Below are 10,135 nucleotides of genomic sequence, written 5' to 3'. Positions count from 1 at the left end.
GGGAGGGTACCAGAGGTTTCTCTTAATGACCCCCTTGGGGTGATTTGGGCTGAAACATCACCAAATGGCCAGGGTGTGTGCCAGGGAGGTTTGTTTATGACAGAGCTGTCAGCCTGGCCTCGGGGCCCAGCAGATCATCCTGAGTGTGAGCACAGGGCATGGATGGGCTCACCATGGGATCACCAACCACGGGATCAAAAACCACAGCTACCCCGGGATAACCAACCATGGCCTCACCACAGGCTCACCCCAGGATAACCAACCATGGCCTCACCATGGGCTCACCCCAGGATAACCAACCAAGGGCTCACCACAGCCTCACCATGGGATCACCAACCATGGCCTCACCACGGGATCACCCTGGGATAACCATGGCCTCACCACGGGATCACCAGCCACGGGCTCACCACAGGATGAGCCCCTGCCAGTCTGGGTTTAGGAGGGGCAGGTTCTGCCTGGCCCACCTCATCTTCCCCAGCCAGGTGCCCCTCCTGGTGGGTGAGGGAAAGGCTGTGGATGTGCCCTGGAAGTCAGCAGAGCCTTTGAGCCCCTCTCCCATGGCATCTCCTGGAGAAGCTGCAGCCCCTGCTTGGCTGGGGTAGCACCTGGCTGCTGGCCGGGCCCAGGGTGGTGGGAATGGGATCCCCTGGGATCCCTGCTGCTAACAGTCCTGTTTAACCTTTTCTGATGGTCTGGAGGAGGGCACTGAGCTGACCCCCAGCTAATTGGAGTGACAGCCCTTGGGCAGGAATGGGAGGGCTCTGCTGAGGGCCCTGGCCAGGCTGGGTGGGTGTGCCAAGGCCCCTGCCATGAGGTCCCACGGGCCCTGCACTGTAGCCACGCTGCCCCTGCGGCTCCAGGGCCCGTCTGGGCTGGGTCACACTGCTGGACCCAAAGACCTCTGTATTTTCCAACCTCAGTAATTCTGTGATTTTCTAACTGAATTGCAGTAGAGAGGCAGGGTGCAGCTCTTTGTGTTTTCTATTCAGGTACAAAAATAGCACAAAGTATGGGAGGCAAAGGTAGAGTAGGTAGTGCAAAGATCTCACAGCAATGACGCTGGATTGTTGGAATTTTGATGTCCACGGTGAGATCAATGTTCAGTCTTGATCCCTTGAGGAGGTACCCACCAAACAAAAGGTTTAGAGGGTGGCATATTCCATTTAGCATGGGAACAGCTGTATCCCTCCCCAGGAAATGATTCCTCCTATCAGCTCTAGCTCTGAGGGCCTTTCAGAGCCCTTGGGTGGAGCCTCCCTAGCAGGAGTCAGGGCATTCTGAGGCCTGGGTGGTCTCAGTGTTCCTGTGGCCTTGCTCCCTCATGCTCCTGTGCTGTGTGGGCACCACGGACCTGAGCAGCAATCTGGCTCCAGGAAGGTGCTGCCCTACCCTCTGCTCCTTTGTTCCCCTTTCCAGGCACATCCAGAGAGGCCATCAGGTGCCTGATTGCATCAGATGCACAGCAAGGAATTGACTCCTTCCTGCCCGGGCTTTACACATTTCATACCAGAGGTGGGATGTTCATTATTTTATTATTGGAGGCAGCAAATGAAGTGCATCAAGTTAAAGTAGCTTTGTTAAGCAGATCTTACCTGTTTGAAATGGTGTTTTGCTCTAATCCTGCCCACATTAATGCAACTTCATTGAATTCAGGAAGTTCTTTCTGCTCTACAGAACATCACAATATAGCTTAGTTCTGAAGAGAACTGTGCACTGGTAGTCCCACTGAATTCAGTGCAAAAAAAAATTTAAAACCCCACAGTTTTAGTAAGTGATTGCAGAATGGCCCTGAGGGTTTTTTCAGCTAGCTTTTTATAGAAAGCTTATTTTATTTGTGTTCATGAGAACCCCAGCCCTGTTGTGGCTGAGCTGAGGAATAGTGAAAATACAGTGTGCATGGGACTGTGTTTGTTATTCTTTTCAATTGTTTCTAAAAACATCCTAGAATTGATTTCTTAACTGGTTTGCATTCTTTGATTTTACTTCTTTTTATAAAGAAAAACACAGGTGCTTTTTTGGATTTATGTCATGATCAGTTTATTATGATCTGTAAGTACTTGAAGAGGGCAGAAAACCAGTGGGGGTTTCATTCTTGGACCTGTCAATGAAGAGCTGAGCTGCCCTTCACTTGTGCGTCACCTCTGGGTGCTGCCTTCAAGGGAATCCTTTCACTGCAGCACTCAGACTGCTCACACTGAATCTCTGGTAGTTGTAGGGGAATGATCCCAGAAGTACAGAATGTATTTTTCCCCCTACTGGTTTTGGTTGGTTTAGCTGAACAAGCAAGGCTTCAACAGCACTTTGAGCACTTTGTACAGAGATTTGTCAGGCACTTTGTGCAGGATACAAACATTCAGTTATGTGGCTTTTCAACAATATCTGATGGTGCTGCTTTTGTAGGGTTGTGGTTTGCCTAAAACCCATCACACTGGAAGAACCACACCCAGTCAGGAACTGCAGCTCCTGTCCTGTAATTCCCATCTGATCAGCTGTTTCTTTTCTAAATCACTGCAACTTCATTACTATAAGTGTACAAGAAAGCATTTCATAGTGAAGTACTAAGCTGGTACTAAAGCTTGTGATTCCAGGAATGCCATTTTAAAACCTTTTAAACCTTTAAAATTCCAGCTTAAAAGTAAGATTTTGTATGCTAAATAATTATCTTACTTCTTGCAGCTTTTTGTAGGGGGATACCAGCTATTCTTGATACCTTCTGTAAAACTTTCAAAACTTTTACTTCTCTAAGGGTCCAAAAGAATGATTTCTTTGGAAATGGTTCTATACGTTTGAAGCTCAGTCATCTGCAGGTTGTTCTTAGTTCTAATTTCACTATGGACATACATTTTGCACAGCACAGAAAATGTCACTTTATGGTTTAGTAGAGAATCTTACAGCCCAAAGGATGCCACTGTTACTTGTCAGGACACAGCCCTGTCAATGCTTTTTGTTCCTAACACCCATTTCTCACAAGCCCACCCAGAGCTGAAGGCAGTCCCGTCCCCTGGTGTTACCTTGGGCAATTTCTCTTTCTCCTACACTGCTGGAATTGGGGGATGACAGAATTTCAACCATTAGCTCTTCAAAATGCAAATATTTATATTTTAGTTCCTGAGGTTTTTCTAATCCAATCCATGTATGCTCATCTGATTTTTTTCTGGGATGAAAGTCAATCATAAACAATTAATACAAAATTAGTTTCAGCTAATATTTTACCTGTACATGAAAGGCATTTTCTAGCATTTAGAACTGAGCTCCGTATTAGCCACTGTGAAGAAAATTAACTCTACCCCAGCCCAAACCAGCACACATTTCAGTGCTACTGAAAAAGCTACTTGAAGCAGTATTAAAGTGTCTTTCTAGGTAACAAGTGTATCATAGAATCCCAGAATTTTTAGGGTTGGAAGGGACCTCTGGAGGTCACCCAATCCAAGCCCTGCCCAGGCAGGGTCACCTGGAGCAGGTGACACAGGAGTGTGTCCAGGCAGGTTTGGAATGTCCCAGAGAGGGAGACTCCACAGCCTCCCTGGGCATCAGCTCCAGGGCTCTGCCCCTCTAGGAAAACAAGTTCTTCCTCATGTTGGGATGAATTTTTTTGTGGTTTACTTTATGGCCATTGCTCCTTGTCCTGCAGCTGGGCATCACCCTCTGGAAGTATTTGTATAAACAGCACTGGAGATGGTGCCTAAGCACAGCAGCAGTGCTTTCCCAAATGAATTCAGAGCTGTGTGTGACACAGGCTCTCAGTGCTGGGATCCCAGCCTCCAGCTGATCCAACACTCCTGAGCTTTCCACACAGCACTCCCACCTGCAGGATATTTCTGATCCTGCCTCTGCTGCTCACTGGAATCCTGCTCTGAGCCATTTTTTTCCTGCCATTTTTTTCCTGCAGAAAAATTCTGTGCAGAATTAAGTGTCAGGAGCAGGGTCAAGGGAAATGGCAGCTGTAGTTGGATCTCTCTCTGCTGCTTTCAGTGAACAGTTACAATGCCCAAGGCTTCTCTTGGAAATTGTGGTGGTGGCCACAAACTACTCTGGTAACAAATGGTTATATATTGGTTAGATATTTAACCTGTAACACAGGCCAATGCCTCTACAAAACCAAGTGCTCACAGAGCTGTTTCTCTCTTTAAAGGAATGTTATCAAACTTTCTAAACCTATTTTCAACTGAAGTTAGGAGGAAGATTAGCTCAGACACAGCTTCAAAGGAATGCAGAGAGTTAAGGAGCACAGTCCAGTATGGCATTTCTAAACTCCTTCCAGTTTAGAAGAATTTACCTTGTACTGGAAGAGTATTCCAGGAATAGGTCTGTGAAGGGAAAAACGAGAAGTAGGATGCCCAGCTGAAGAAACCAGTCTGGCATTAAGAACAGCCAGATGGAATCTGACTGATGAATTAAATGGATTTAAATCTACAGAAGTTTGCCTACCCTTTGAAAGGTGACCATTCAGGTTTCCTTGAGAAAGGAACCATTAGGAATTTGTGTAACTCCTGCTATTTACTGTCCCAAGGCAGTGATGTGGTTTGGGGTTTTTTAGAACTGTTGTGACAAAGCTAATCATTCCCCTGACAACAGGATCAAGGCCACAGGTGAGAGGACAGTGTCCCCAGGTAATGACAGATAAAGCACTACAGACTCAGGTGTGATGGCTCAGTGCTGCCTGCTCACTTCTGTCAATGATGACATAAGGCTCCTGGCTGTCAGTCTCTTGGGAATTACAGTGCTCCAGCTTCCCTTCCCTGCCTCCTGCAGAGTCACCTGCAGGCTGCCCCAGGCCCCTCCTGCCCCCATGTGAGGGCTGCACATCAATGCTTTGGGGGGGGATGTAAGTGAGGTTGGGGGGCTCTCTGACATGCCTGAAGCACTCAGAAGTTGGGTGTCCCTTAGCAGGATCCATGAACAGTCTTTTGCTGTCAGAACCAGCAGTGGAGTCCTCTGTGTGCCCAGCAGTACAGCACAGACCTGAGGGTGGCTCAGGATGTGACGCTGCCCTCTTGTGCAGCTCAGCATCAGTCAGGTACGTATGTTTTATTTGGGAGCGACTGAATTCTCTAACGTGCCTGTCACTTGTTCCTGCATAGGCCACTGCCTCAGGCTGCCCACTTTCCTCTACTGGATACATAAGTTCTTCCTGAGCATCCTTGATTTGTAGTTCTGTGAAGGTTAAGGACAGCTCACAAACATCCTCATCCCTGGGGACGCTGCAGTTTTGGGTAAAGTCCTTGTAGGGCAGAGACTTCAGCTCAGTGGGCTCATCACCAGGGGCTGGGTCTATGCAATTTATGGCATCATTAATTTCTGCTTCAATTGATCCTTCTGGGACTCCTGGAGCTTCAAACTCCAAGGTGGTTTTGCTGTCACAGGAGCTGTCAGCAAACATGGCAAAGGCTGGGGGGCCGCTGGCTCCTGGGGACAGAGGCGCAGGCCCCAGCGCTCGTGCAGCCAGCTCTGTAGCCCCTGCCAAGGCACGCTCCTCACTCAGCCTGGCTCTTGGCTCCTTTTCCAAAGCCTTTGGAGAGAGACTCTCACTGAAGATGGGTGTTTGTGCTATGACAATGTCACTGTATTTGATAAGGAACTCCTCGCTGTCTGAGCCCTTGCCTGGCAGATGCGCGGTGCCGATGCTTTGCCTCTGGTGCTGCTGGAGGCTGCTGGGGGGTGCAGCAGCTGCTGACTGAGCCCCATCCCCTGTGATCCTCACACTCCCAGCAGCTTCAGAGGATGCAGCAGCACAGGGAGCTGAACGCTTCTGCTGGGGGGCAAGGCACAAAGGTGTCTCACTGCTCCCTTCATTTCCCAGACTTTCAGTGTCTCCTCTCTGGGCTGTCTGATGTTCCTCATCCTCCTCTCCCCGATGCCCATGTGTTTGTGTTCCCTGCTGCAGGCTCTTCTCCAAACTGCCATGTGCTTCTTCATTTGTCATCTCCAGGATGGCCTCACACTCGATTCTTGCCAGGAATATCTCAAATGCAGTCTGCTTCGTTTCCTCATTGTTTCTCTTTTTAACAAGTGAAAACTCTGTTGCTGTAGTTGCAACATACCCTATTTTCTCCAGGACTGCTTTCACAATGTCCTCTGGGAGCACTGGCTGAATGTAGTAGACAAAATTCCCGGTGAAGGTCTGGAACAGAACACAACATGGAAAAGCTGGTGAACACTGGGGGAAAGGATGCAGGGAAATGTGAAACAGCTGATTTCCTAAAGATCAAAAATACTTCAAGACTTGCTTACAGCTTTGACAAAGCCGTGTTCCAGAAGTCTGAGCTATGAATTGCAGTGTGTGAGGCTTTTCTAACAGCACTGTTTGGCAGCCTCTTGAGCATTGTGGCTTTGCTACAGCACATCAGTTCCAGTGAAGCTGTGCCACTTTAAACCTGCTGGGGTCTTGGCTAAGAGTACCAGTACTCAAAAAGGAAGAGAGTAAGAAAATAATTTTAGTCAAACTAGAGAAACTCAGAAATAAACCTTCTGTGTTCTACTGAACCTAAGCTTTTGGAACAAACAGAGATTCATAGAATAAATCACTGAGGTCTTTTCCTAAAGAAACAGACAGGAGGCACTCACTGTGAATCCCATTTCTGTACTGGGGACAAGTCTGCAACATTTTCTTTTTCCATGGTTCAGACTCCTGCTGTGAACTTTGCTACCCTTGAATTAAACTGCCATTTTTTAAAAGCAGCTTTCTGAAGAGAGACTATTCCAAGAAGTATTGTTCAAACACCTCTCTTTGCACAAGCTGTCTCCAAAACACCAATAAAATCCTGCTGCTGTGCACCACCTAAAAAACTGTTCAATGTTTGCTTGGTTTTAGAGCTACCCCAGGCACAAGGCCTACTTTGTACCACGGAAGTGGTTTTTGGTTTTGTCTGAAACCCTGTGACAGGACACTATTCTGAGCTGGGCATGACCAATTCCTGGCAATTCAGAACAGAACAGAGACGGGAATGCAAAGCCAGGCTTTCCAGGAGTGGGGTACCTTGTTTTCAGGCTGCCCAGCTTGGGCCAGACCAAGGCTGACCCCTGGGCATTGGTGTCACAAGCAGGAGATTCAGGAGAACAAAACTGACCCCCCAAATGGCCACAGTGTAATTCTCAGATAAATCTTTTAACAGTACCCTGCACTCCCCACCTTCTGTTCCTTCTGGAGGGGGGGGCAGCTGCAGGCACTACAGGGACATCAGACCAGGTGAGAGGCAGGACATGGGAAATACTATTCCATGTACTTCAGTAGCTTTTAATCAAATCTCTACATGCACAAGGTACTGGTTGTTCTCCAACTTGTGCCTTGCATTAGAATTATTTCAGGCCTTCAGCAGGCTCTCTTGCACTTTTGGTTGCCCACACTGGTCTTCAAAGTTTAATTTTAATGCAGCCTAGGAATCTTGTGTTAAGAAAAGCTGAACCCACTAAGTGTAGACCTGACTAACTTATGCTTTGCCCTGTTTTAGGGAGATGCATTTGGGTGTCTGGGGAGTCTATTTAAAATTGGGATGTGTGAAGATGGCTGTGTCTCCTGGGCAATGAGATGTGCTTAGTGTGCTGGGGAAGTGGGGTAACCGTGACCACCCTGCTGCAAAAACCAGCAGCATTTCCTCTTTCCAAGGGGCTGTCAGTGCCCACTGCACCAGGTGCAGCCTCTGAGGTGGGATCAAGGATCAGAGAGGCACTGGCTCACCTGGCCTGTGGCACCAAGCCACTGCAGATGGCCACGGCTAAAAACACCCCTGCTAACAGGCAGATTCTGGTCACAGCTTAATGTGATGAAAGGCAAAGCCATGTGGAGTAGCTTTTACCTTCCCTGCTGCCTCACCACAACGAGGGGCTCTGCTCCCAAGCCCCGGAGCTGCTCAGCACTCAGGACCTCAGCGAGGACAAGGCCTGTGAAGGCCAATGAACACCTCTGAGCAGCCGTGCACCGTGCTGGGCACCCTGCCCCGCGCAGGATGTGCCCCTGGCCCTGCTCACCCCGAGCAGGATGTGCCCCTGGCCCTGCTCACCCGGAGCTGGATGTGTCCCTGGTCCAGCACCCGGAGCTGGATGTGTCCCTGGTCCCGCTCCCACCTCCCGGTGCCGCTGCCAAGCCGCGGCCCGGGGAAGCGGCCTCGCAGCCCCGGGCGGGCGGGCGGCAGTGCCGTACCTTGAGCGAGCGGATCTCCCGGCGCCACGGGCACAGCAGGAGGTTGACACAGAGCAGCTCCAGCAGCTCCAGCGCCTTGAGCAGGTCACGCAGGGCGCGGCCGCCCCGCGCCCGCCGGCAGCGCTCGGCCACGCCGCGCACATCCAGAGCCCCGCGGCGCCCCGGGCCCAGCAGCCGCCGCGCCCGGGCCTTGAGCGCGGGATCGGCGCAGGCCGCGAGCTGTCCCTGCGCCGCACGGGCCGCCAGGTGCGACACGTACTCCCTCAGCAGCACCGGCTCCGCCATGGCGCCGGCCCCGCCCCGCGCGCCCGCCCCGCGCCGCCATTGGCCGGCACTGCCCGCGAGCCGGGCGGCCATTGGTTTTTCCGCTTGTCAGTCAGAGTGGGGGCGGAGCCCCGCGAATCGAAAGTGAAAGGCGGGAGGGCGGTGAGAGCTCGGGCTGCGCGCGGCGCTGGGCGGGGCGGGGCGGGGCTTGTCGCGACAGGGGCGGTGAGGGTGGGGGAATGTCCCGGGATGTCCCGAGATGTCGGTGGCTCTCCCGTGCGCAGCGCCAATTCTCACACCGTAGGGCGGTGTAACTGTACTTTACCTAAATTGCACGAAGCAGGGAGCTCCTGGTGACCCACCAAAAGCTCCCTGGTCACCAAAAGTTTACACTGAACATTTTAACAGAGGTTTCAGCGGTCATTGGTCACAAATGGTATAACTTGTGTGTTGATTAGCCCTCAGACCCCTCTCTGCTGGTCATGTCTCTGGCTGCGAGAGGTTTGTGCCTGCCCCGAGGTGAAACTGCCCTGGCCTGGGGTTAAATGAGATCTGAGCCTGCCCTGTCCTGGGGTTCAAAGGAGGCTGGATCCAGCAGCTGGAAAACACACCTGTGATCCAGGTGCTTTTCTAACCCTGAATTTTGCAATTTGAATTTTCAAGTCACCACCTGTGGTCACCATGATGTTGTGGTCCTGTGTGACTTCACAAATTGATAAATATTCTCTCATATGATGATTATTATTTTATTTCACAGAAGTCTATGGCCATAATTTTGCATAGAAATTGTTTCTGTAGGGTAAGGAAGGGAATCATTTGTCAGACTGTACGAAGACCACTTAGATCAGTTGGATGTTGTTTCCATTCAGGAACTATATCTTTACTCACCTTGCTGTGCTAAAAAATTATCTGTTTGAATATTTCTGGGGTGATTGGCCTATTATTCCTATTTTGACATTTTTATATTTTCCCTTGGTGATATGTTGCCATTTTCAATGTCCTGACTTCAGTAATTTGACTCTACCCTTCTTGAGCTTGGACACTGCCTTGTCCCCCAGAGCAGGAGCGACCTGGCTGCTCCAGTGCTTGTTCCTGTGGCCTCTGACAAAGGTAAAATCCAAATGTAAGTGACTAAAGCACAGACTTGCTTCCTCAGCAGTTGCTCAGTCGTGGGTGGTCCCAGAGATGTAAAATAAAAAGCATGGAAGCCAACCCAAACACGTGTGTGTTCTTTACTAAAAGTTCTGTATAAGATCAGTATGCTAAAAATTGAAGCAGAAGAGATGACTACAGAAATACAGGGTTGTTATCATGCAGCAAGAAATAGCATGTCCATTTTTCTTTCTGATTTCACCCATGTAATAAAGCAAAGGCCTGTGTTAAGCCTGGGTTTTAGCACTGGTATTAGAATTTTGCAAGGATAGGATAATATCTGATAGCAGGAGATGAATTTCTCAAGAGCAACATCACTCTGCCAACTTTGCTGAGATTTATCCAAGATCTGCAATATTTTCAAGAAATGAAAGCATGTCCTCACTGTATCATTACAAGGAATTTCAGCACCTGCAGTAGTGGCATTGGAAGCTGTTGGAGCAGCTTCAGAGCTGCAAACATCTCTCTGTAGTGTTTTACAGCTAATTTTTTCTTTCTAGTGCTGTCTGTCTGGATTTTTAAGCTTCCCCCCCAGCCAGCTTTGTTGGATTTCACTCAGTTGAAAAGATTAACAGGAGCAGA

At 49.5% G+C, this 10,135-nt stretch overlaps 1 protein-coding gene across 1 annotated transcript; it reads right to left on the bottom strand.

The window, feature by feature from the left end:
• Positions 1–2,011: 2,011 nt before the first annotated feature.
• LOC103821179 (uncharacterized) lies at positions 2,012–8,430 on the bottom strand. Its single transcript, XM_009096006.4, has 2 exons — positions 8,138–8,430; positions 2,012–6,121 (listed from the first exon to the last, which is right to left on the bottom strand). Exons 1-2 carry the CDS (start codon positions 8,420–8,422, stop codon positions 4,637–4,639), a joined length of 1,770 nt encoding a protein of 589 aa, XP_009094254.3. The 5' UTR covers positions 8,423–8,430; the 3' UTR covers positions 2,012–4,636.
• Positions 8,431–10,135: the final 1,705 nt, after the last annotated feature.

This window comes from Serinus canaria, chromosome 11 (genome assembly GCF_022539315.1).
Source record: "Serinus canaria isolate serCan28SL12 chromosome 11, serCan2020, whole genome shotgun sequence".
Lineage (NCBI taxonomy): Eukaryota > Metazoa > Chordata > Aves > Passeriformes > Fringillidae > Serinus > Serinus canaria.
This window is presented reverse-complemented; position numbering and strand designations above follow the sequence as displayed.

Bases quoted from the DNA above. Each gene is read 5' to 3' on its own strand.
- LOC103821179 (XM_009096006.4), bottom strand. From the start codon at position 8,422: ATGGCGGAGCCGGTGCTGCTGAGGGAGTACGTGTCGCACCTGGCGGCC. The intron at 6,122-8,137 runs GTACGGCACTGC...GTTCTGTTCCAG, and splicing joins GGGAGATCCGCTCGCTCAAG to ACCTTCACCGGGAATTTTGT.